Source organism: Pithys albifrons, chromosome Z (assembly GCF_047495875.1).
Source record: "Pithys albifrons albifrons isolate INPA30051 chromosome Z, PitAlb_v1, whole genome shotgun sequence".
NCBI lineage: Eukaryota > Metazoa > Chordata > Aves > Passeriformes > Thamnophilidae > Pithys > Pithys albifrons.
The window spans coordinates 8690176-8717088 of NC_092497.1; the positions used below are offsets into that span (position 1 = coordinate 8690176).

Here is a 26913-nt window from a genome sequence, read left to right on the forward strand (position 1 = left end):
TCATTTGTGTATCAGACCTCGCTGGCTTGTGCAGGATCATTGACCCTTTGCAGATGGGGTGTACACTGGGATTATTGGTAACACAGTTGCATCAGCGTGGGGTTATAAATCTAGACTAATACATTGCTGATCAGATCTCCACACTTGGAGATGGTGCTGCTGATTTAGCTATTTGGTTGGAAGTGGTACAGTCCAACAGACTTGCTGTTGCTGAGCCTGCCCAGATTTACTGACTGTATCCAGCTCCGAATAGGAGGGCTTATGATCAGCAATGCAGTGGCTGAAAGATAAGTAACAGGGCTGCATAATGGCTTAATTGGCTTCTGCATGGGAGCCAGCGTAGATAAGATTCCAAGTGCAGTTCCTGAGTGCTGCCATTCAGCTTCCAGGAACCTGTCCCTGGTTTGAGGAAAGGCTGGTGTGCCAGCTTGAGAAGTCTGGTCAGAGAGCTGCTGCCTGCTGTGCTGGGAGAGGCAAGTTGTGTAACACTGCAGCACAGTGCTATGGTTTACACTTACAATGCTATAAATATGCCTTTCCCCTTGCTGCTTATGAAAGAGGTGACTACATCAAGACCTGCCCTGTGTTTTTAGCAGAACATGTGACTGGCTGTCCCTTGAGGAGAGCTTTCCTCTTGCATCCAGCATATGAGTCAATTAGTCATTCACTGACTCATGAATGGTACTTGTTTAAAGAATTGGCTAAAAATAGTTAAAACAGGCTGAAGGAAAGGATGTTGTCTTGTTGAGCTGGCTTGGACCTCTCTTCACTCAGCAGATACAAATGTTATGGCTGGCTTCACTGGAGAGTAAAGCAATCTGTTGTGTTTTGGTAAGGATGCAAATGGAGGAATGAATAGGTGAAATCACAGAAAGTCTGTCAAGGCTGATGCAAAATGCTGCAAAACTGGGATGTGCTTTGGTTGTGATTTATCGCAGAATCATAGAATGTAAAGGAGTTGCAAGGGACCTTCAAGATCATCTAGTCCCAACCCCCTTCCTTGGGCAGAGACTCCTTCCACTAGAGCAGGTTCCTCAAGGCCTTATCCAACCTGGCTTTGAACACTGCCAGGGCTGGGACATGCACAGCCTCCCTGGACAACCTGTGCCAGTGTCTCACAACCCTCACAGTAAAGTGTAATGCAGATAATAATGTGGAGGATCGAAGGACATCACACGACAAACCAATGTGGTTTCAGGTAGAATGCCCTCTATTGATACACTGCTTGTGGTTTATATGGATCAAAGCTACGTGCTAATTGGCTGCAGTAATTGTCACACCATAAAGGAACATTTTTTATTGGTTATATTCCATATCTCACAAGTCCAGTTTTTGATAAAACATCCTAATGGTTCCCAGGTGAATCTCAAGAGTTCTGTGAGAAACCTTTCAGAGTTCTTGTGTGAAAGGCTGGGGAGTTACTGTGTGAACTCCTGGGGAGTGATTTCTTCTTTACCACTCAGCATCAGCTGTGCCTTTGTTTATTCTTTGCTGGGAGCTGCTTCAATCTCACAGAGTCCATACAGTCTGGATCACTCTCCTGGCCATTTTCTATAAGAAATCCCTCTACAGTAAAGAGTTTCTTCCCAATGTCTAACCTAAGTTTTCCCTTTTCATTTGTACCTGTTAATTCTTGTCCTAACACTGCAGTTTCTGATAGATGCCCTCTCTGGCTTCCCTGTGAACTCCCTTCAGATACTAAATGGGGTCTCCACACAACCCTCTCTTCTCCAGGTTGAACAGCCCCAACTTTCTCAGCCTGGCTTCCCTGGGGACATGTCCCACTCCTTTACCAACTTTGTGCCCTCCTTTGGACTTGCTCAAACAGTTCATTGTCCTTCTTAGTCTGGGGACACTGGAACTGGACACAGTAGTCCAGCTGTGATGTCACAAGAGCAGAGCAGAGGGGCAGAATCCCCTCCTTTGCGCTGCTGGCCATGCTCCTTTCGATGCAGCCCAGCACACATTTGGCTTTCTGGGCTGTGAGCGCACACAGACAGCTCACGGGGGCCTTTTCATCAACCATCACCCCAGGTCCTTCTCCTTAGGGCTGCTCTCAATGCCTTCTCCACCTCACCTCTAGGTGTGCCTCGGATTGTCACCTTGCACTTGGTTTTGTTGAACTTCGTGGAGTTTGCACAGTCTCACCTCTTGACCATTGTCAGGGGCCCTCTGGATGGATGGACCATCCCTGCCCTCCCATGTGGTGACTGCACCACGTGCCTCAGTGTTGTTGCTGATCTTGCTGAGGGTGTCCTCAACCCCACTGTCAATCAGTCTCACTGATTACTTGAATTTGATTAAATTAAACTATAGAGATTACTTGGGTGGACCTGAAGTGTATCACACTGTCTCAACCATTCTACGATGTAAATCTGCTTCAGGAAAGTATGAACTACTTACCCAGTAAAGTGAAAGTCCAAAATGTTCAACATGAGATTGAGCAGGATGCTGGAGATGTTGTAGGCTAATGTCTAGTGAAACAGACAATATTCTGGACCCTGAAGCCTCCAAGTGGAGGTGGGTGCCCAGAGTGACAACTCCATGCACACACAGTGCCAGAGATGCCAGTAATGTAGGATGACACTTTGATAATCAGTCTCAAATATTTCCACCATTGCTCCAGCAAAAGTATTGGTTTTACAAATGGAATGAGATGGAAGACTGCTTTGTTCAGAAGTGGACACAAACTATTTCTAGAACAGCTACACACACATGAGAGCTTTACCAGTTCAGGTACCAGCATCCTCAGTTATACCTGCAGTAGAACTTCAAGTGCCAGCTTAAGTCTCTGCTTCAGAGCAGAAGAGAAGATGCATGATTTGGAGTAAACTTTAGATGTGGTATCCCTAATTATCTTTGGCTCCTTCAGCAAGTATCAAATGCTATAGGGAAACTTGAAGTTCACACATTTGGAGTTATTTTTCCTATTTTGTCCAAATGGGGAAGTCTCTGTGTTTGTGCAGATATAAATAAGAGCTGAGTCATCTGTTCCTGCCTGGAAAACAGAGTAGCCTCTCTGCATAACACACCCAGTGAGCCAGATCTCAAGCCATGCAGTGCACAGTCTCTGGGCAACCTGAAGGCATCAGACGCAAGAGCACAATCTCTACATGAGGCACAAGTCTCCTAACATCTGGCCTATCACAATCTCTTGATATATTCCATCTTCATTTTTTTTCCTCTTCAGATCAGGTCTGATCCTGGAGTGAGGGTTAAATTAAGGGTGAAATCTAGTAATGTTTCACCGTGGGAATTCCTGGGAAAATACATAAACCTCAGTATGATGTCAGCTTTCTCTAATGGGAATCTGAAATTGCTTTAGTGCTTGGCTCCTGTGGCCCAAGTTTAGTGGAGCTGTTGGGCCAGCAGCTTGCCCTGTGGAAGAAGACCAAATAGTTCTTTTTGGTGTTGTCTGTGTAGCTGCTGGTAATTGCCTCTTCAGGGATGAGATGGCATACAAGAGCAAAAATTGAGTGAAAATGGGCAGGTCATGGAATAAATACTTTGATGTTTCAGGATGCCATTGCTTCCAACTCAGTATCTCTTGCTGGATGCTGCATCTCCTGGACACCTGAAATGATGGTGTTTTCTGTAGCATCACAAAAAGTCCAGGGCGGTCCCGTGGTGTAATGGAGAGCACTCTGGACTCTGAATCCCAAGGACCTGAGTTCGAGTCTCAGTGGGGACCATCCCTGGCAGTTAAAGCCTCCCTGCCATCCCATCCCGTCAGATCTCAGATGCTCAGCAGGGTCAGCCCCTGGTTAGTACCGGGTGCTGTGACAGTCCCATGGACTTCCCTTTCACTGTCCAAGCTCGCTCGGTCATGGCAAATGGACCTCAGGACTTAAATGGCGGGGCCAGTTCTGCACACGCTGTGCCTGACCTAAAAAATCCACTGCACAGGCTGGAAGGGCACACCCACGTGGGGAGAGCCCTTCTCAAATCTGCATTCACAAAGTTCAGCCATACATACATACAAAAAGTCCAACACTCAGTCGAGTACTGGAAGTGAACTTGGCAGTTGTTAGCTGAGTGTAGGTGCTTCTGTAATCAGCTCCTTCACCTGAGCTCTGAGGGCAGTGACCTGCAGTTTTGGGGTAAAAATTGTCAAATTAGCACAACTGTGTTGTCAGAGAGCTTATGCTAAGGAGTTCAGAAGTCTATCCCTGTCTGGAAACACTCTGGCTTTGCCATTGTCAGCCTGGGACATAGAGCTGAGGCAGGAAGAACCTCTCTGCCAAACTGTGGGCCTGGCAGGACTGGTGTGTGTGTGGCTGGAGATGAGCAGCTGGGGCCGTGCTTGGCTTTGTGACTGGGGAGGGAACAGCTCCAGGGGTGTGCAGGTGGCCTCTGCACATGGGGAGCTCCTTATTCAGCTTCCAGCCTGTCCCTAGCAAGGTGTCCATAGAACAGCTGCCTGCTCTGAAGCTGGATGCTCCTTGGCTCAAGAGCAGGGACACTATTTCTAGCCAGAACCAGAACAGTGGGGGTGTGGTTCAGGCTGAACAGCACAATTAGGTGTGCAATGCCATGGACTCTCCCTGCAATGAAACCCATTGCAAGAAAGAAGTATCTTGTCTTAACTGCTGAACTGCCTGAGGCACTGAGCACACTGGCTGACTCGGTCTCTAGGTGAGTAGCACTGCCAGGAGTGGTTATTATCATGAAGACTAGCACTTCTAGACTGAAATTCTACATTATCAAAGGGAGGCAATACTAACTAAAACAATCTTGTTGCTTCTTTTGAGTAATCTTAGAAGAAAGTTGTTTTGTTTCTAGGCACTCCTTCTAACTTCATTGTTCAGAGCAGTTTTATTTACTCAGGTCCCTTGAGAGATAACCCAGGGAGCAGGAGTGTGAATGTACAAGATTGCAGCAGCTTGGATGCAAACCAGCTAAACAGGGTGTAGGGAATGCCCTTCATGTAATTTGACTCAGTTATGGTTTCATGTCTATTATTACTCCTGATTTCACGTGTAAGGAGCTAAAGACTAATATATGGGTGAAAACCCTTTCTCTAAAGGTATAATTGTATTGCAGGCTTTCTACTTCAGTCTGCTTTCTTTGACTTGACAACAATGTCAGTTTTATGAATATGGACATGATGAATATCAGAATACATATTTGGGCGTATTTAAGAAAATTTTACTGTTAAAAGGAATTTTTTAAAAAGAAACCTAGTTTGTACCAGAGGGAGGCTTCCACTGGAAACAGTGGCTTTAGTAATGCCCAGATAACTAAATTAGGAAGTGTATACAAGACATGATTTAGTGTAAGACAAGAATGGGCTCGTGCCTGTCAAGCCAGTCTTTGATTGTGTAAGCTAGCCCCATGTCTGGGCTCATCATTACCCTGCTGCCTTGTGGCTCTGTTTTCTTTCTGGTTTAAAGCTCCATGTCCTTTTCATGAGATCTAGTTCATGTTTCACATTCAGGTCTTTGTGTTTTCAATTCCTTATGAAGCAGTGCAGGTAATGCAGGATATAAAAGGTTTGCTGTTCTTAATGTTCATCCAACCACTGCAGCACCAAGAGAGTTTTCAGGACTCACAAGACGTAACTGATCTGGTCACTCATCTTGGATCAGAGATGTGCTTCTGGTTCTCTGAAAGCACAACAGATGTCAATAAACATTGATACAGTGCTGGTGGAAAATGGAGCAAAAACTGGCTTAAAATATCAGCCCAGTGCCCAGCTCTGCCACAAGATATTACTTATGTCTTAAATCATAATAACTGGAGCTGAAATAGCAATGTTGGTCCTATATTCATTTTTGCCTTGTCAAATAGTTGACAGTGCAACAGGCCTAGATATGGTGCTGCTTTACAGGTTCTGAGCTGGATGATACTGAGCTGAATTAAACCTCATTGATGTCAAGTTGGGAGGGAGTGTCAACCTGCTGGAAGGCAGGAGGGCTCTGCAGAGGGATCTGGATAGACTTGAAGGATGGGCTGATTCCAATGGGATGAAGTTCAATAAGGCCAAGTGCCGGGTCCTGCCCTTTGGCCACAACAACCCCCTGCAGCGCCACAGGCTGGGCACAGAGTGCAGCCAGGCAGAAAGGGACCTGGGGGGACTGAGTGACAGGAAGCTCAACATGAGCCAACAGTGTGCCCAGGTGGCCAAGAAGGCCAATGGGATCCTGGTCTGGATCAAAAATAGCGTGGCCAGCAGGCCCAGGGCAGTGACCCTTCCCTTGTACTCTGTGTTGGTGAGGCCACACCTTGAGTACTGTGTTCAGTTCTGGGCCCCTCAGTTCAGGAAGGATCTTGAGGGGCTGGAGCGGGTCCAGAGAAGAGCAACAAGGCTGGTGAAGGGACTGGAGCACATGTCCTATGGGGAGAGGCTGAGAGAGCTGGGGGTGTTTAGCCTGGAGAAGAGGAGGCTCAGAGGTGACCTCAGCACTGTCTAGAACTACCTGAAGGGAAGTTCTAGCCAGGTGGGGGTTGGTCTCTTCTCCCAGGCACTCAGCAATAGGACAAGGGGGCACGGGCTCAAGCTCTGCCAGGGGAAATTTAACTTGGAGATCAGAAAAAAATTCTTTGCAGAGAGAGTGCTCAGGCATTGGAGTGGCCTGCCCAGAGAGGGCTGGATTCCCCATCCCTGGAGGTTTTTAAATGAGATTGACCGTGGCACTGAGTGCCATGATCTGGTAAAGGGACTGGTGTGGACCAAGGGTTAGACTTGATGATCTTGGAGGTCTTTTCCAACCCCCAGTCATTTCCATGATTCTATTCTATTCTATGATGTGATGAACAGGCTGCTGGTGCTGACTGCTGGCCTGTACTGAATGTGTTTTCCAGCACAGTATTTAATACTACATGTGCTAGTCCAGGCTTAATGTGGAAGAGGAAAATCCGTCAGGTGAGGTGTGCAGATGCTTGATGCACCAGAAGTAGTCAAGCATTTTGTGGGATTAGAACTTAATATTTCACCCAACAGGCCTGTAGTTCCTGTTCCTGCCTTTCCTGCCTGTTCAGTGTGTGGAACAGTCTGCACCACGTGGGCTGGAGCTGTTCCCAGGTGGGAAGTGCTATGGGAAGGGATGATGGCACAGTGAGCAACCTGGCTGTGCGTGTTACAGAGGAAAACAGGGATACCTTGTGCTGTCGGCAGGTCTACCAGGGCAGAGCACGTGATCTGTGAGAGACCTTGGTGGTACCTGCACACAAAATCAGCAGGAGCTTGTCTATGGGCTGGCTGTAGCAGATAATTACAAATAACTGCAAAGTAATTTTAAACGTCAAAGCATTTCTTCCTTTGTGTCTGATCTTAAATAACTTTGGAAAACGTGCTTGGCTTCACTGATGCTGTATTTTCATAGGAGTGGCATTAAACTTGTGATGTGCTGAAATATTTTTCATCTTTTCATCTGTTAGTGGCACTTCCAGAAACAGTGAGCAGCTGCTGTCTGTGCAGGCCACTGTAAAGATTTTCATGCTCCTCATTACCCTCTAATCAGATCAGTTGTGATGCTGGTGGCTTTCCAGGAATCATGTGCACTTCCCCTGTGACCTTTCTGCTGTGGGCAGGTGGGATGAATTCACCATTCCTACCCCTGCTGCCTCAGAACCAGCTTGGGAGGAATGTAAGAAATCCATGTCACACTACTAAAGTGTCATTTATAGCTACAAGTACTCAATTTCTGGACAGCTGAAGCTGGAAGGGAGTCCAGCCTATGTTAGTCCTGCTGGCCACACTTTGCTGCTCCAGGCCAGGATGCTCTTGGGCACCTGGGCACACTCTGGCTCATGTGCAGATGATGCTGACCAGCACCCCTACGTCCTTTTAGGCAGGAAGTTCCCAGCCACTCTGCACAGAGCCTGAAGCGATGAATGCATGGAGTAGTTGTGACCCAGGTTAAGCATGGAGTCCTTTGTAGCAAGAGCTCAAAGAAACAAAGTTGCTGTAGTAGTTATTGATGGTGACTCACAAATAATTCGGTGGTTGGCAGACATACTAGTTTTTTATTCTCAGTCAGGTAACACAGGATCTGGTGATACTCTGTCTGACATGCATAGCAAAATCTACAGCTTTGCCTTACTGAAATGAAGGAAAGGTTACAAACCTGAAGTGCAGTCATTATTGAGGGTGCAGGGGAGCAAGGCAGTAAAACAGGAAACAAAGTGACCATGCTGGTGGCAATATTCTTAAAATATGTGCCATGGTGGGACTTGAAGGTTGACATTCTTGTGCAGTAGCTGTAAGAGCCTGGATCTTCTGCCAGGCTGGGCCATCCAGAGGAGCTTATTTTTCTAGTGACTAAAAGTGTGACTAATTATAAACTGGAGAAAGGGGGAATGTGTTGATGGCTGGTCTCCACCTTTCTGGCTATTGACTATGTTCAGTGAAGTCAAAGAGCTATGGCAAGCAGTTGACTAAAATCAGAAGACCAAAATAGGGTTGTTTCTCCCCAGTTCAAGCTCAGCTAGAGGAGTCAAGCACATGGTGAGTGCAGTAACAGCATGTTGAGTACTTGCAGGAGGGGACTGAGCTGCACCTTTAGTCCTCCTAAATTAGTTTGTCTGGCTGTAACAGAGCAAACAACAAGCTGCCTGAAAACACTGTCACTCTCTAGTCCATAACACCCTGCCTGAGTTTAACAGAAAAGAGCTGATTTGCCTTTCATCAGTGAAATTGTAGGGAGGAAACCATTCTGGGAGCTCTATTTAGAAAATAAGTTTATTGCTTAATTTGGTCTTTTCATTTTTTAACATGTTTAGAATCTGGCTTTCAGTGGGAAAAAAAGATGACCTGTAATCGTGGCTGTTGCTGCATCTTTGCAAGCAGTCTTGCAGCTTGCCTTGGAAATTTTTGGCTTGCTTAACCCACACAGAAACTCAAATAGCATTCAGCAAGAGCTGAGTGAGCTTACATAACTTCCCATGGTTCCTCTTACAGAAGAGATGTGGAGTAATTCTCTCGATCTGTTTGTAATGGCCTGGAAAAGCATCTGGTTTCACTTTCAAATCCTGTATGATCTCACCACAGGGACTGAAGTGGTGCTCTTTTTGTTTGGAAAAAAATCCCTGCCTGTAATGGGAGGTTTCCTGTTTTGCTGTCTTTTGGCTCTGCGGTTGGGTTTGTAGAGAAGCTTCAGTTGCTTAATGCTCCAGTACAGCACCTCAATGTGCTAAACAATTACAGACTAGTTAGAAATAGCTTATCAACAATAGCAATCAATGTGACTGCTTTCTCTAAATATGTGATGAATTAATATCTTAGCTGCCTCCATCTGGGAATAAAAGATTTCCATCATTTCTTCAGTTGCATTTTCTGTCCCTAGAGCTCAAGAGCATCCTTCATGTGACACAATGCCCTATTCCTTAATTATTGCAGGCAGATGGTCCTCTTCTACTAAAGACTTGTCTGTAAAACAGGATTTAGAGGTTTGGAACAGTCTTCCAGGATCTTCTGCATGAGTCTGCATCACATACAGGGACCATGATGGTCCTCCAGGCTCAGCTTTAGGAGGGATCTTCTTGAGAAGAAACCCTCAGGGTTAGCCAATTTGAGGGCAGAGGAATGAGACCTGCACTCCCTGTCCATCCCTGTGGCATATAAGCATGGCAGTTGTGGCACTCTGCTGGCACAATGCTGTTTGCTTTGGTCACTTAGAAACTCTACTTGTGTAGGAGACAGATTTTGCTGAAAAATCTTGTAGGCAGCTCAGTCCTGAGTTTTGTTGTCTCTTGCATTTTAACCTCAGTCCGTGGGCTGTTTTATGTCTTAGATCTCACAAAACTGCATGTCGGCACAGGAATGGGCTTTCTTGGGAAAGCCCCAGTGGTGTGGATGAGTCTGCAGCTACATGATGCAATAACCTGAGTTGGAGTGAGTGTGTTCTGCCCTGGCTGAGTCTCTGCCCTGCTCCCAGTGCAGGGTGGCTTGTTGCAGAGCCAGGCATGTCCTTGCTGCAGCATTGCTCTCTTCTGCTGTGGTGTGGTGACAAGGGACGCTCCCTCACTGCTCTTGGAGCAATGCCATTCCTGCAACTGACCTTAAACTGTGGGCTGAGCTTTAAGTGGATCATAAATCCCTTGGTTGTGAGTGTGCTGTGGCAAATGACTGCGTGGTGAGGACTCAGTGGTGCTGTAACATACTCACATACAGTCAGTGTCGTGAGCAGGCATGTACAGGCCATAAGGCCACGTCAGCTGATGAGTTTCTTACATAAAGATGAACAGAAAACCTTATTTTTTTGGCTGCCTGGCACCCTGACCCCACATTCTTTGGGTTGCAAGGCAAAGGTGTATGCTGATAAGTAAAACTGTAGCCAGGTGCTTCAAAGCTCAGTAATCCATTTTTGGTTGTTTATTTCTGGGAACAAAACTTGCCATAGTTTGTCCTGTTGAACAAGGTCAGCACTCTGTGTCCAAGTGGCATGGTTAGGTACTTAAATAGAAGTGGGTGGCCTGGAATTCTGCTCTCACAATCTTGGCTTTGGGATCTCTTCTTTTGTTCACGGTCACACGTGAGCCTGGCTGTGGTGTAGGGGCCAGGAGAAGCTCTGGAGATCCCACACCGGGCTGGTGGTGGGACTTTGTTGGCAGATTGAGCAGCTCCAAGGGGAAGGTTTGTGCTCCACAGCACAGCAAGTCCTTCTAGAGAGGAGTATTTTGAGCACTTGATGAGTCCAGATTCAGACTGCTGTGAATGGCAGGACAGCACAGCAAAGTTAATTCCCAGTGCTGAGATCTTTGCAGCCTTCCCACAAGTGACTCTGCTCAGGGTTGTGCCCCACAGCCCCATCAGTATTCAGTTCATCAAGCTGCACTAATTTGTTAAACAGACACTGATGGTATTGAGACTTCAAAAATGCCTGTGGTGGCAAAATGTATTAGGAATACAGGTAGATGGACCAACTTAATTTTTGCACAAGAAGGGCGGAAAAAACCTTTGGATCCCAGAAGAGCAAGTTATGTAACAAATTTTTTTCCTCCTGGAAAGTATAATTTTCAATATTTGTACAGGCAAAGTTTAGATTTTTCTTGTTTAGTTAGCATTTTGCTCATAAGAAATGGTGTAGTGTTATACTGTGGGGCCACGTGGACACTGGTTTATAAAATGAGCAATTTAGTAGCCTTAATGAAATGGGTTTTTCCTAATCTTTTCACTGTAATTGTTGTTTGTTGGTCTTCTTCATTCTGTTTCATAATTAAAGTATTTTTATTTTTTTCAGGCTCACATTAAATTCCCTATCGACTATCCATATTCACCACCTACCTTTAGATTCCTGACCAAAATGTGGCACCCCAACATTTATGAGGTAAGGTGTTTTTTAAATGACTCTTGCTCAGGCATGTGAGAAGGCTTTCTGCTTCATTAATCTTAAACTGAGTACCTGTATGTGCCATGTCCAGAGGGCAGTCAAGGCTGTGAACTGTCAATAACTGGGTCACCGTAGAACGTCATAGCAAGTCCAGAGAGGGGAATGGTTCTTAATAGGGGCAGTTGGTTCAATATTACCTACTTTGGCAGAGCTGCATTTGAAAACTGAAGGCCTGTTTTGGTTCAAAACTCGACTTCTGGTGGATGTCAATCAAATCCTTGCTGAACTTTTGGGTATCCTAGACAGATGTCAGCCCACTAGGAAAAGTGGTTGAGTAGTTTGAGGACCTAAAGGCCTTTCCAAAATGTTCCTATTAGTGCAGGTCTGTCACCTTATCACAGGTCTTCCTGTGAGAGGTTCTGCAGGCTTCCTTTGGACCCACTTGAAAACAGAAATGTCACTTCTCTTGCTGTGAACAAATGGTTTCAGTTGATGCCTTGGGCATGGAAAGCCCTTTTCTGGCAAGATTTTGCTTCTAAATGCCCAGCTTGGAATGCGTGTGCTTCGAGTATCATGGTGAGAACAGCACTGATGGCTTAGTAATAACAAGCCTTGCCAAACTTCAGAGCAGAACGGGATAGTAATCAGCTTTGACTGCTCTTGGGGGTTGCCCAGGGACATCCTCAAATGAGTTTTCTGACTTGGGCTTTGTACTTGGAATCTTGCATGTAGCCAAGGATGGTGTTTTTCTTTAAGGCTCTGTTTCAGTTACATGCAAGTTTGATCTATAAATAAAGACAACTTTGAGATCTGCAGATTATTGCAGACCCATACTGTGGATGTTGATTCTGAATCCAGAAATCCTCCTGCGGGAGGTGAGTAGTGGGAAATGGTTACCAAAATGATACATACAAAATGAGTCTTGGAAAGACCTCTCCCAGTCCTGGTGGGAAAGATGAAAAATTGACTCTAGAAACAACTGAAGGTAGGAGGAGAAACTAACCCAAAGCTTGATGGGTGTATTTTGGTTTTACCCTTGAAATACTCCAGCTCTCAGCTTTGTACTCTGTGCTCATGGCAGTATTTCCTGTAGCTGAGGGGATCTGAAGCAGCTTGCAGGCTGTTTTGGAAACAACATTTAAGTAATGAAGATGAGGCACTGGGGTAACTCCAAATGAAACTGAGACTAACTCACAAAGTGCTTGAGGCCTGAGGGTTTGTCAGGAGGAGTGGGGGTGAAAAACCCTTTTAGTGCAAGGAAGATGAAAAAAAGTAGCAGTTTGCAGAATCTGCTGGTGGGACAGATGGAGAGGCTGGGGCTGATGCTCCAGTTCTGAGTAATGTGTATTTTGCCCATCTCCAGTTTACTTGGGTCACCTAATTGAATTCTGGGAAACCTGCATTTGCTTGTTCTTTATGACATAACTGTTCTCAGTCCTAGATAGAATTGTGGCTATTTCCCATTGGCAGATGAATATTCCATCCTCCTTGTTCGTATCTTTCAAAAATGTGTGTAGGGAAAGGCTCACCCTTTAACTACCCTGATCCCTAAAACCATGTGTGGTCTCACCAGGACCCATTACACCTTCACCCTCCCAGACTCTACTGCAGTGCAATTCCCAAACATGTAACACTGATTGTTGCAAGAGGGAAACTTGCTACATCCCTGCCTCCCTCTGTTTCTTCATGTTGCCAGGTATCTGCTTGTCCACATGCTGCCCACCAGATCACTTCAGGAACTTCTTCCAAGTGCTGTGATGCTTTCTCTGAGTCAGCAGCACTGCATTCTCCCAGGAAATGGTTAAAGGAAAAACTAAATTATTAATAAAAACAGAATAGTCTGTGAACATAATTTAATGTTAGTAAGGTTAACTTACTAAGGTTAAAAAATTCAAGGTTGCACAGTCCTGTTGGATCCCTAAAAAGGAAACGGCCTTCTTATGGCAAACTATTCCAGCAACAGCAGTGTGTGCTTTGGCATTCAGCAGCTCCAGGTGCTGCATTGCTGTGCTTGACTCAAACCTGCTTCAAAGTGACAAGGGCTCACTAGATTAGCAAACCTGCCAGGGTTGGTCCCACTGAAACCTGGATTCCAATCACAGCCCTCCAGCACTGAGGAAGGGTCTTGCATGGCTATAAAACAAATACTGTTGTCACTCAGGGTGAATTGGAATGTTTGTTAGGCCCTTCGTGTGAGCTGCTGCAATCTGTGGCTGTGAGCACTGGCTTGGGCTCACAGGTGCTGTTGCTGTCGGCAGTCCTGCTCTGCACTCCAGCAGTGCTGGAAACACTGAGCCCAGGTGTGTGGAGAGCTGCCAGCCTGGAATCTCCAACAGGACCCATCCTGCCATCAGCCTCTGCCCTGTGTTGGTGTGAGCGGGGGCAGTGTGGGTGCTGCCCCTCAGCTGAGGCTGTGCCCCTGAGGGTGTGGGGCTGCCTCTGGGAGCTTGTGCATCACCCCAGCAGGTGTCTGCAAGGGAGAGCCAGCCCGTGGGGAGGCCAACACCTGCAGGCTGCCCTCAGGACTCATCTGCACCTTCACCCCATCCTGTAGTAAAGCTTCAGGACCCCACGAGTCCCTGGGGGATATCGGCTGTGGTGGATACTGCTGCAGCCCTCGACAAAGTAATGGTGTCACACTGCTGTGCTGATGGCGAACTGGGTTTACAGGCTTCTTAAAATGTTTATAAATGTTGGCTTTATGGAGCTTTAAATCTATATTCAGGCCATAACAGTGGTGAGTAGGACACATACTGAGGATTATGTGGCTGTATGGCTTCCATGTGCTGCCAGAGTATCTCATGTGCTGGAAGGGATTTTCAGTGAAACCTTCAGAGAGCGTCTGCTGCTTTTCCACCTGATATTTCGAACAGCTGTGTCCTAGGAGAGCAATGTAAGCCTGCCCCACACCATCTGTTCAACATCCTTGTGTCCTGGGAGAACAAATGTTTTCATACCTGAGCTAGTAGAGAGTGATAAACCCTTCAATTCAAAAATCCCTGTAGCTAACTCATCTACCACTGGGAACACCAGAGTTTTTAACCCTACCTTGGGTCTCCTGTGACCAAAGCTTATTTCTGTCACTGTGACAGTACTTGTTATCTGGAGTTTAATTTTATGCTATCTTATTACTAGTTTTGCTTGCTGTGATATATTCTTTAAACTTTCTCTGACTTTAGATTGGTTTTTTGGCCAATTTGCAGACAAACTTGCATATACATGAAGTAGATTCAGGATGAATTGAGAACATTTCTAGTTCTTGTCAGTGTTTTTCCTTTAGGTGTTCATATCAGCAAGGTTAAACTGCTCAGGTGATAGCCAGAGTGGTGGAGTTGAATCATCAGACTTCAGCCTCAAGCCAGACTATTCTCAACACTTTTTCCTGTCTTGCAGAATGGAGATGTATGTATTTCAATTCTTCACCCACCTGTAGATGACCCACAAAGTGGAGAGCTGCCATCTGAGAGGTGGAACCCTACCCAAAATGTCAGGTAACTGAACACAATGAGCAACAGTGACCTCAAAGGCCTGTTGTCTCTACAAGACTAAGGCTGGGAGAGGTTTGAAATGGAATTTGAGGTTTTGGGGATTTAAAGGCTTGGATCAAGTGAGAACCAGACTTACCAAGCTGTCTGAGGGTACCAGGGATGCTGCGTGTTCTGATACTGGGCTGACAGTGCAGAGCCTTCTGTCCTCTTCACAAAGTTTCATACTTTTAAGGCAGATTATCTCAAATGTTCTTGCCTTTCCCAGTCATTGCTATCTTCTTTGGGATACCACGAGTGAAAAAGTACATTTTTGAGGATTCAGGCCTCGTAGAAGCAACTTTTCATAATCCTGCCTTATGTTTGGCTTCCATGGTTTGTCTGTCTCCTGTCCTGCTTCATGGTATCTTGAGCAATTATCTGGGTGGTTTTCTTCCTGCCAAAAAACCCAAAGGATCACTGAGTACCAGAGGCATTCAAGGCCTAACCTGTCCATGTTTTTGTAACAGCAGCTGAACTTCACTCTTATTACAAGACACTGTCCATAAAGGACTGATTATGTGACAAGCCTCAGCTCACAGGAAGGAAACAGCTTTGGGCATTAATTACATCTATCACACATCCATTTTGTGTGTTTCATTATATTCAAGCCTAATAACTGACATGGAACTTCTCATAGTGCTCATTCTCTGCTTTCTGCTCTCCCTCACCACAGTTGCATTTTTTGGTGCTCACTCTCTTGGAACATCTTGGGCATAAGAGTGACATTTGCAGGCAAAACATTCCTCAGCTGTATCAGCAAATGGAAATAAACCCCATCCTTTGCTGATGGCCTGCTACCAGATCAGCCACTGGGCTGAGTGCCAACAGAAACACCTCCTGCTGGAGTCCCATCTGGCATTGGAAGGCTCCAGAGTGTCAGAGGCAGGCAGTGGGGCTGAAGGTGTGGGAGGGAGCACGTCTGTCATGAGCTGCCTGTGTAACTTGGGGCCGCTCCTCCATGGCTGAATTTTGTAAATCCTTCCAAGTGCTGTTTGCCAGAAGTGACCAGGGTTGAACTGTCTGAAGGGAGCAATGTCATTCTTCAACTTGGAGAGCACCTCTGCTTCCAGCTCTATGGGTGCCAAACAGACACATTAATTTTTTTTTAAACACAGTGAATATGGATTTTCCCATCACTAGGAGCTAGGTGAGGCAGGCATAAGTAAATATAAATACAGCAAATGCCCAGCAGGATGTTAAGGAGTTCAGCTGTTGTCTGTGTGGCAGAGAATCCTTCCTGTGTTCCATGGAGCTGAGGGAGTGGTGTCAGGACTTGGTGTTGAGGCTCTTTGATTATTTCAGTTGTCCTTCTCCCTGTCCTTAAGCTGCACACCCAGAACTCAGCATAGAATTCAAGATGGTGGTACATCTGGATCTCTTGCAGTCAAGTGATGTCCTGTCTCGCTATTGCTTTGTTTCCCAAGGATTCCCATTTTTCCTGGCTTTTTTGCCTGCCTAAGATTGGGGCAGGGTCTGCAAATGGCTCGATGCACTAACATAACTGTCAGTACAACCTAAGCCAAAACTTTTAACTTTGTGCTGGAGAGCAAAAATGTGCTAGGACACATTTATGCCTACCTCTAAAGGTGGCTCTGAGAGGCTACAGTGTGAATAGCAGCTGGAACAAAGAAAAAAATCTTTTTTTCAACAAGGAGTATAATAGAATGTGCTGGTTGAGAGCACCAGCCAATGTACATCATGTCTGTTTGGGGTGAAATACATCTGTTTGTGTGCCTTTGTTTGATATGTGGACAGAAAACAGCCCATAACAGGTCTGTTTCCTTGAGCCTCTGCTGGCTGGTCTTCCCTAATGGTAAAGGGATGGATAGAGAATCAGTCTGAAGACAACAGCACTGTAAACTCTTTAAAATAGTTCACTGTTCCCTAGAATGGGGATGGGGGATGTAAGGAAGCAGAACCAGGCTAAAATTCCCACTCTTCATGCCATCAGCTTGCATGAAACAACATGCTAGAACGTGATCCCTGACAATATCCCAGAGCCTCAGTGTGTAACCAGTCCTTGCAGATGGTCTGATTCTGAGGTTTTTGGTCCCACATGGTTGAACTTTTTTAGTAGTTTTCTCCTGTCAGACTCTGTGCTGGGATGCTTTGTTGTTACTGTATACCTTGTTCTCCTTGCTCACCCACAGCAGCCAGGTTTGAGTTGGACAAGACTTGTCCAGCTCTTAAGGATATCAGCAGTAATGGAGCTGATCCAATGTGCTGGTTGGGAATGTAGAGCTCACAGAGCTTCACCTCTAATACAGTTGCCTTGGTATATTTAAGTAGCTTTGCAGTGACTTTAGTCTGGGCACTGCAGTGGAAACATTGGCATTTCCTCACTGTTGTTGGAAGTGTGGTAGAGCAGACGCTAAATTCAGACACGAATTCCTGTCCCTGGCCTTCCCTAGACTTTGTTTGCTCTACAGTAAAGCTGCTGCATGGTGCTGAAGCTGACACACTGGCTTTGCAGCCTGTTCACTGAGAATCAAAGGCTTCTAAACGAACTCTTGAGATGAAGTGGAAGATGATCTCCTCTGTCCATCATTCCAGTCTGACTTGAAGTTTTTTTTCCAGAGCTGCTGTTCTCTTTTCCTACAGAATTACGTAATTTGGATTAAAAAAATGTATAAGCTTCTCACGACAGCTGTGCTGAACAGTCTGGCCAGACACAAATGTTTAGTTTCAAAACCTTTCAAGAAAATCAGCATCCAAATGACCAAGCATTTCCTGGAATTGCATCCCAGATGTATGATCTGGTAGATGTGCTCAGCACGTGTTTCTCTGACCATGCCCCCGAATCAGTGCAAACACAGCTGCAGCTCCGTCTCCTTTAACCAAGTTCTGCAAAGGGGCTGTTATGTGCTGCTGTCCTTCACGACTTACTCCTTGCCTCTTGTTCTTCCCTGCCCTTGGATGGGGAGCTGTTGCTGGCAGGACCACTGGGATGGGTGTGCCGGGTGTGTGGAGCTGCCTGACAGGGCTCACTTTTGGTGTTTGTGTGGGTTGTGGCACAAGGGCTGAAGTGCAGAGGGTTTTAGGAATGACAGGAGTAGGGTCTGGGCACAGAGTTTGGTGTTTGCCCCCGGTAAATGCCAGCAGAGCAGGGCAGCTGGCTAGGTCTGGGCTGCTGCTAGAAATCCAGGAAGACTGTCTGTCTGTCTGTCTGCCAGGGGTTACGTGACTGGCCCATGCTGGCTTTGCTGAGCACCATGAGCTGAATCCTGCTGGGCCTTGGCAGCTGGCCTGGGTGTTGAGAAACATCTGCACTGTGTTCCCCTTGCTGTGCTCGAGCGCTGCTGCAGCAGTTTTAGTGGTGCACGAGCCTCAACCATGGCCTCAACCTCTTAGCACCCAGTGGGGCAGGGAACAATCAGTGCAGCCTTTTCTGATGGCCTTGGATCCTAATGGTCCTTTTTCCTGTGCAGGCAAACAGCCTGGCTTCCTGCTGGGAGGCTGCATGCCACCAGGGACAGGCTTACTCAGCAGGTTTCCAGCCCTGCACTACCTGTGGGTGGTGTAGACAAGCTGAACTCTGGTCTGGTTGTAGGTTTGCCTGCTGCCCTGTCACAAGCATGAGCACAGACACAGTGGTCTGCAGTCACGTGAGGTTTGTTGTGTGTCACCTTCCCTACACCAGGGTGTGAGATTCATAAATACCTGCTCTCACTGAAAATATTATCCTCAGCTTAAGACCTGACTTCAGACAAGTTTATGATACATCATCCAAAGAAGTCGTCGGCATCCAGAATCCATGAATGCGTTAGCTCTGACTCTGCTGTTGTGGTTACCTCTTTCAGGACTATCTTACTGAGTGTAATCTCTTTGCTTAATGAGCCCAACACATTTTCCCCAGCCAACGTGGATGCATCAGTCATGTTCAGGAAATGGAGGGACAGTAAAGGAAAAGACAAGGAGTATGCAGAAATCATAAGGTAAGCTTTTCCATATGCAGTGCTGTGCTACTAGCTCCTGCTTTGAGTCCTATGAAACAAGCTGCTTCCAGGATTTGGTGAAACTGGTTTCTATCAGTAGTTGTTTCTTTGGAAATGGATTTTGTAGTCTTATTCCAAGTCCGTGTGTCTGGTCCCCCTGGAATTTTCAGCACACAGAAGCAGTGCAAACTTCTGAAGCAGGAGGACTGGGCTAATACATCTTTAAATTGTTCTTTTTTCAGACTAATATGTCATGATGCTCTGCAAAACCTATTGGCTACTGGTAAATCCCAGTTGAAGTCCCTGCTGGCCCTTGAGCCCTGCATTGCTTGGGATGTGATGGTAACTGACTGCATCCTACTAATTCCTGTGCTTAATGCACATATGAATCATAACTGTGTCCCTCTAGTTTGAAGGAGTATCAGTGGGATTTGGCAAGGACTTGCAAAGCTGGGTCTGATTAGCTGGAAGCACTGCTCACTGCTGACTTTGGAAAGTTCCTGGTTCATCAGGAGTGCAGGAGATGGTGTGGGTGTGGGCCAGGACCTCTGTCGTGAGGCCACACCTGCCCTGACTGTGCTCTGTTGGAGCTGGCAGAGCAGTCAGAGCAGAGCCATTGGGAGTTCTGTCCTCCAGCTCCCTCTGCATCAGCGGAGCTGGATGTGCTCCATGCACATGGAATGGCAGACTGAGGAGCAGGAGGGTGGGTGAGGGGACAAGGCTGCCATCTGCTCCTCCCTGCTGGGAGGCAGGAGCCAGAGCCTGTCCTGGGGGGATGGGAAGCACTTGGCTTGTGCCAGCCCCAGGCGGTGCTGGGGTTACGGCTGTGCCTCGGGCCCAGACAGCTCTTACCCTCCAGAGGGAGCTCAGAGCTGACAAAGGCTTATATGGGAACAGCAGTTCTGAGCACACTGGGGTAGAGTTGTTAGTGGCAGAGTCAATCAGTCATCACAGGAGATCCTTGACCATCCCTCCTGTAGCAATGGGAATTTGCTCTGAGCTCTGGCAGGTCTCGTATGTGGAGTCCTGTGGAATAACGGGTTTCATATGCGGCTGCAAACACCCTGGGCGTGTTCTCAAGCCCAGGGATGCAGGAACTAAATCTGCTTCCACTGCTGTTTATGGTGTTTCATCCAAACCCCAGTTCTCCTGGCTCTGAGCTGCCAGCAGGGCTGGGCTGGGCTGGGCTGGCTGGGAGTCGCACTGAGCTGCCACTGGCACATGGCCCTACTCACATTTCCCGCTGTGTCCTCCCTGCAGGAAACAGGTTTTGGCTACCAAAGCTGAGGCAGAGAAGGATGGCGTGAAGGTCCCCACTACACTGGCAGAGTACTGCATCAAAACTAAAGTGCCTTCCAATGACAACAGTTCAGATTTGCTTTACGACGACTTGTACGATGACGACATTGACGACGAGGATGAGGAGGAGGAGGATGCCGACTGTTACGACGATGATGATTCTGGCAACGAGGAGTCGTGACCTGCTCCCTCTATGCCCCTGTACTGCCCTGCCAACTCAGGCCAGAAGGGAGCAGCGGTAACCTAGCAGCAGTCCAGCAAAAAAAGTGGGGGGGGTGTCAAAAAAAAAGAAAAAAAAAAGAAACAAAAAAATACCCAACACAAAACTTTGTCTCCTGCTGTCTCCTGTTGTATGGATCTGTTTGCTCCTTTTTTATGGACCTTTTAGAGACCCTCCACAGAATGTCTGAATTCTTGCATTCTTAACCCTTTCATCACTGTATTACAATTTCTTTTTGAAAAAAGAACCTCCCCTTTTCACTTCTCTACAAAACGCTCACAGCAAAACAGGTTTGCTCGCGTTTAGGTTCATGAATTAAATGCAGTCATGCACTGAGATGTTTTAATGTATTCAAAGCTGGAACAAACCCATTGGAAGCTGGGTTTTCAGGAGCTCAAGTGCTGCATTTACTGGGAAGAAAAAAAATCCCCACGAAGCAAATTGCCAAGGTTTAGCTGCTCCATTTACAATAATAGCGTGTGTACATTCGTTTAGCCTTGTGGTGGTGGCTTTTCCTTTATAAGGTGTGGGGCGGAGAGTGTAAAGCTACTGTGTGTTGAGCTTGATGGGATGTCACTGAAAGGTACAGTATTCCTTTTCAGCCTGCTAAGTTAGAAAACAGCTGGCCCCTGGAGCCCCAGAGGGCACAATCAGCTTTGTCTCTGAAAAAGACTTGTGGTATGAACCCTAAAATAAACACTTAACACTTCACATCTGTACAACTGAGCCCTGGGTTGCTATTTATTTTTTTCATTTTTTTTTCAGACTAGGATAGGGTTGAAAAAGTTCAGTTTAGCTGTTCTGCTGACCTTTGGTGTCAGCTGCCCCCCTCTGGAGGGAGGAGAACAGATGTGCATCCTGCTGCCCACTGGGCCACCATTCATCCTGAACTTGCTTTTGGCAGGAGAAGAGACCAGTGGCCTCCTGCCCCAGTGCTTGCTGGCAGCCCTTGCTTCCTGCAGCCCAAACCCTCTGCAGCCTGAGCTGCTTTCTGTTGCTTGTGTAAGCCCCCTAGGGGAAGGTACAGCTCTGCTGCAGCCCTGAGGTGCCTGCCTGGGCTGTGCAGGCTCTGCCAGGGCAGAGGGAGCTGGTGCTGGGCCAGGCAGGGGCACAGGGGGGCCTGTGCAGCCCCCAGGAGAGGGGTAGCAGAGCTTTCAGGCCAGAAGGGAAGGCCAGCAGCAGGGTTTGACAGACTTTTCAGCAATCATGTTTCAGCTGGCACCCTGAGCTCGGCCTCCCGCATGTTTTTGGGCACTCCTGGCAGAGCTTAGGGCCCTCTGTCGTGGGCAGGGGAATCCTGCATGTTCCTGTCTCAGAACCCTCTTCCTCAGTCCCTCAGCACCCTGACCCTGTTGCAGTGTGCTCTTCATGTTTGGCTGCGGTGCAGTGCCCTGAGCTCACCTGTTGCATGATCCTCGATGGGCAGCCAGCCCTGGCAGCTCCGGGAGCAGCTCAGAGGTGCTGGCCCTGCTTGGGCGAGACCCTCGGTGCCCACAGGCAGAGAGGCGTCACCCTGACCAGGGCCTGCACCTGCCCTCCGTGTATCTCAGGGTTTTCCATGGTACGGCACCAGCTGCGGCCCTTCGGGGTGCTTTAGGAACAGACTTCGTTCTGCATCAGCTCCGTGGCTGTGCCCCGCGGCGAGACTGAGCAAGCTGCAAATGGGGAGGGAAGCCTGCGGGCTTCCGAATGAAACGAGCAAGGCAGATCTGTTTTCAAAGTGTTGCTTGGCTGGGGTTTGCTGCAGCAGGGACAGTCCCTGCCCGGGGATACGCATCCCTCAGCCCCCAGGGACTGAAGGCAGCCCGAGTGGTGATGCCTTGTCCCCGGTGCTCCCCGCAGCCACCTGCCCTCCTGCTTGCATGTGCCCTGGGAAGGGAGCTGCACCCCTCCCAAGGTGTCTGCTTCTTCAGCTCGACCTTCCCGCAAGGACTGACTCAGCTCTAGGTGCTTTTTAGAGCTGGCAGTGGAGTATCCCTGCCTCCAGTGAGTGTGGGGCAGGCCCAGCTTCACAGCAGCCTTGCGAGGGCAGCACCAGGGGCACCCACCTTCAGCTGTGAGGTGGCTGGGGCGGGTGAGGAGCAGAGCGTGGCAGTGCTGGCTATGCTGACTTGGTTGGAAATGAGGATACTGCATCTTTCAGGATTTCCCTTGTACTTTTGACCGTCTTCACTGTATACTCTCCAGTGACTTGTATTTTCAAGCTTGGTGTTGTAAGATGCATTATTATGACTCTTGTTTTACCCTTTTTTAAAGACAAGAAAGCAAAACCTCCTTTGAGCGCTCCAACAATAACCAGACTAATTTCTCTTCCCCACTGTCCTGTGCAGTGTCATTGCTTGTTCACTTGCTGGTTTCCTTTTTTTGAGATACAACTGAAGTATGAGGGGATTTTTTTGAAACTATTTAAGAGATGATTGCAGAAAAATGTTTACCTACTCTGTGTATTATGGTTTTTCTTAACCGTTTTTCTCCTGTTTCAGCCAATATTAGCGTTTACATTTGCAACTACACGTCCCTTCAAATGCAGTTTTCAACCATTCTGAAACCAGCAGGGTACACTAGATTTCTTAGTAGTTTTATTAGCTGAACTCCCAGATGTTTTCCTTTTTTTCTTCAGTATAATTTACCAGAAAGAATTAACTGATGCATTTTTGTGTTGTCTTCCTCTTCAGTAGTTATATTTTGTCTTTTCTGCACATCTGTCTACTAATAAAAATGTGAAATGAAATTACCTTTGTACTGTTACTTCTCTGGTTGTGTTGCATGCGTTATTCAAAGTTTTGAAAAAGTTCAGTGCTGCTGTGGTTTCAGTGCAAAGATCCGTAAGGTTACTGGAAAATGAAGCTGCTGTTTGACAGCTGCCTGTGCCTAAAAAAACAAACTGATTTAGAGGACTTTGGCAAAAGACCGTGGGCTTGGCTGTTACATTTTCCAAAGTCAGGAAGGGAGAAACCAGCGAGAAGTTGGTTCATGGGTTCATGTCACTGGAGCAGGGATGCAGGACCTCGGTCAGAGCTGCTGCCTTGGGGCTGTGCTGCTGCTGGTGGTCAGTGCCTTGTCCAGGGCAGGAGGAGGGCACTCCTGAAAGGATCAGGCACAGCAGCAGGGAATGGCTTTGGCCTCCGACAGAAGCCTGGCAGAGAAACTGAGGTCCTGGCTGCTGGCCCTGCCCAGCCCAGGCTGTTCCCTGCAGGCCCAGGACGGGGGCAGTGTGTTTGCAGGGCCTCACTGCTGTAGTTGAGCTAAAATCAGCGGGACCAGCATCAGGGAAGTGCACAGGCTCCACTGGGCATCAATGGCAGCACAGCAACTGCTGAGTCAAACGTGCCTCTGCTGCACAGCCGTGCTGGAGGAATGACAGTGGCATTTTGGAGCTGCCTTCCCAAAGGAGTTACCAAACTGGGGAATGGGGCCAGGAGGGATGGTGCTGTCTGGGGCCTGGACTGCCTGTACCTCCTGCCTAGCCCTCCAGCACTGAGCTGCTCAGAATGGCCAGGAGCTGCTCCCTCCAGCAGCAGGGGTGGTACCAAAGGCTGGGAAAAGGCTCCAGCCCCTCCTGTGCTGGGTGAACAGTTTGGGTGTGCCCTTCTGTGCTCACAGCCAGGCTGAGGGTGAAGTTTCATGGCTGGGGACAGTGGAGAAGCACTGGCTTTGCAGCAGCTCTGCTGCACACCTGAGGCTCAAGGGCTGCTGGGGGCTGGCACCAACTCTCACCAGTTGCCTTTTTCCAGTTCCAGCTGGTTCTGGACCCTGACACAGGTGGCAGGACCAGATGTCTATCAGGGCAGGGCAGCACCAGACGTATAAGCAAGATCTCAAGTGTGTGAAGGCAGCTCTGGGGGGGGGGGATTTAAAGAACAACTCTCTGGGTAAATGAGGTGCTGCTGCTATAAGGGCACAGCTGCTCGTATAGCCGTGTACAAACTGACAGGTCCCAGCCTGCAGAAACATTTTTGCCCTCCTTGACATTCAAGCCCCAAAGCCGGTGGTAGTGGGACAGCAGCTGCCAAGGGCTTGCAGCAGCTGCTGGAGTTCAATCAGTGTCAAAACCTGAGCCAGGGCAGTTCTTGTGCTGCTCAGAAGCTGGGGGAGGACTGGGTGACAACTGGGTGCCAGAGGGCTTGAGAGCTGGTAACAGAGAAGCAAAAGTGGTTCTCAATATAGAAAGCATTTCTTGTGGAGCTTGAGGGAAAAAAATGCCCTTGTCTGTTGTGTGCTTTGTATTTACCCTCTTCCTCTGCTGCTCAGGAAGATAAGCAGGAGACTTCCCCTCCAGAGCGCTCACCATAGCAAAGCCCATGGACATGTGGGCAGAGCAAGGCATGGCCGAGCTGCAGCTGTGCTCCCTCCTCACCCCTCCCAGCTGCCCTGCAGGGACTCAGCACCACTCCAGCAGACACCAACGGCAGAGACACGATGCTCAGGGTGCTGCCCCAACCCCATCCCTGCTGCAGCCACCTCACAGCTCTTGGCCACAGCTGAACTCACCTTTGTCACACCCACCTGCTGCTCTCACCCTCCCAGCTCAGCTGCTCTTGCAGGAGCAATTGCAAAGGGACAGGCCATAAAACTGCTCCTGAAGCCTTGGAAAATGCAGACAAACACCAGTGGTATGCTCAGTTCTTTATTAGTTGGAGGAAGGGCTATAAAGAAATGAAACTCCTAGAACATTCACTGCACTGGTGCAGGACAAAAAGGACCAGGAGTTGCCTCCACAGCCTTTGTTTTGAAAAAAGTGGGGAGGGACAGATGAAGTTTCCATCCAGTAGCTCTGGCTTTCCTGGGAGGGTGGCTCAGAGCAAAAAGAGGTACAGGACACAGCTTATACTTTTATTTAAGAAACTGCTACATAGTTTTTGCCTCTAATGATGCAAAGGAGATTCCAGGACACACTGAGCCATCCAAGGTCTCTTGCTAGAGAAAAACAACAAAAAAAATACCCAAAGACAAAAAAAAAACAAGAAAAAAACCCACAAGAAAGAAAACCTTGTCCTTTTTTATTATTATTCTTATCAAAAACTTAAAAAAAATTACGAGGTGAGGCTGCAGCTCAAGGCCACAGTGACAGAATTGCCCATGAGAATTTGTCTTCCACAGCAGGAGGGAGGGAGGAGGCGAAAGAAAGGGGAAGGCCCACAAAACAATTTTTTTCGTTCTTTTAATAACAGCTATACTGGGGGCTGGGGATAGAAAACAAACCAACAGGGCTCATCTTGATTTGTTTTTTTGGAGGGCAGGTCTCATTCGTTTGAATTTAGAACTGCTTTAAATAAATGGGCTCCAGCTCCAAAAAAAGAAGGCGCAGTTCATCTTTTGTCTGACAGAGTTAGAAAACCCACAGAGCTTAAAAAACGAACAAACAAGGAAGGAAGGATGCCCTGGTGCAGATGGCAAATGAGTAATTAGTTTTCCTACAAAGAAAATGAAACAGGCTTCAAGATGCAGAAAACCACATTTAGGCTCTATTACATTTACAAATACATACATAAATATATTACATACAACAGCAACTCAAAGAGGAAGCAGGCAAGTCACACAGAGGATGGCTGGCTGGCTGCAGTTCTCCCCGCACAGACATTTGGCTGAGCAGTTACTTCTCCTAATAATTCCAGGAATGGGCTTCGGCTTTTATTTTCCTTTTTCTCTTTTGTTTTCTTTTTGTTTGTTTGTTTTTTTCATTTTCCTCCTCTCCTTTCATTCTCTCTCCCCTCCCCCATTTCGGATTTAGTTTGTCCAGTATGGAGAAGTGCCATAGGCGGTTTTGGTAGCCTGAGACTTTTGCTGCATGGTGCTGGGTTGGTTGCGTTGGCCAGATCCACCCTACAAGTGGGAAGTAAAGGGGACATGGGCATCAGCTGCCAGAGCATCACTGCTCCCAGGAACAATAGGCCCACCCAGACATCACCAGGGACAGCCCCAGCACCCACCAATGAAGCTCCCCCCTGCAGCATCTCCACATCATCCAGGCCAGGGCAAGCCCCCACAGGGAAACCAAGCAGGAGCTTGGGGAGGGACCATCCCGCTGCCTCCCACACAAGGAAGCACAAGGAAACTGAGGAGCAGGACTGGGGACAGCAAAGGAGCTCTCCCAAGGTGCACCAGACAAAGATGTCACACATTGGGAAAGCAAATGCATGACCCATTTCTGGACTCCAATGCTGAACACTGTTCTTCCAGGGAATATTCAGAGTGAGGAAAGAAAACATATGTGTAGGTGAAATAAAATCAGAGCTGACTTGTAACCTACAAGGGGATGTTTGATTTCCCCCAGAATCAGTCTGAGTGCTCAGTCCTGCTCTCCTGTGCAGACAGGGGACAACCCCTCAGCCCGTTTCTCTGCCCTCCACATCAGGATGGGCTCTTCACACAATCACAGCCTGACTGAGGCTGGCAGGGACCTCTGGAGGTATCTCGTCCAACTCCTGTTCTCTCAGGATCACCTAGAGCCAGCTGCCCAGCACCCTGCCCTGACAGCTCCAAGGATGGAGACTCCATCACCTTCCTGGGCAACCTGTGCCAGTACTTGGTCGCCATTCCAGTAAAAACATGTTCCCTGATGTTCAGAGGGAACCTCTGGTATCCCAGCTTGTGCCCAGTGCTTCTGCCACTCAGCACCACTGGAAAGAGCCTGGCTCTGTTCCTCTTTACACCCTCCC

The 26913-nt window shown here is 47.7% G+C and overlaps 2 protein-coding genes across 5 annotated transcripts in view; one reads left to right on the plus strand and one right to left on the minus strand.

The window, feature by feature from the left end:
• Nucleotides 1-22985, plus strand: part of UBE2R2 (ubiquitin conjugating enzyme E2 R2) — a 58743-nt gene extending 35758 nt beyond the window's left edge. Inside the window, exons 2-5 of the mRNA XM_071580898.1 lie at nt 11184-11270; nt 14667-14764; nt 18601-18735; nt 19996-22985. Of these exons, the coding sequence (XP_071436999.1) occupies nt 11184-11270; nt 14667-14764; nt 18601-18735; nt 19996-20215 (540 nt within the window). The 3' untranslated portion in view covers nt 20216-22985. The remainder of the gene's footprint in view (nt 1-11183; nt 11271-14666; nt 14765-18600; nt 18736-19995) is intronic.
• Nucleotides 22986-25886: 2901 nt separating this feature from the next.
• UBAP2 (ubiquitin associated protein 2) overlaps nt 25887-26913 on the minus strand; it is a 151004-nt gene continuing 149977 nt past the window's right edge. For all 4 annotated transcript variants that reach the window (XM_071580539.1, XM_071580538.1, XM_071580537.1 and 1 more), the window contains exon 28: nt 25887-26077. In XM_071580539.1, the coding sequence (XP_071436640.1) occupies nt 25982-26077 (96 nt within the window). In that variant the 3' untranslated portion in view covers nt 25887-25981. The remainder of the gene's footprint in view (nt 26078-26913) is intronic.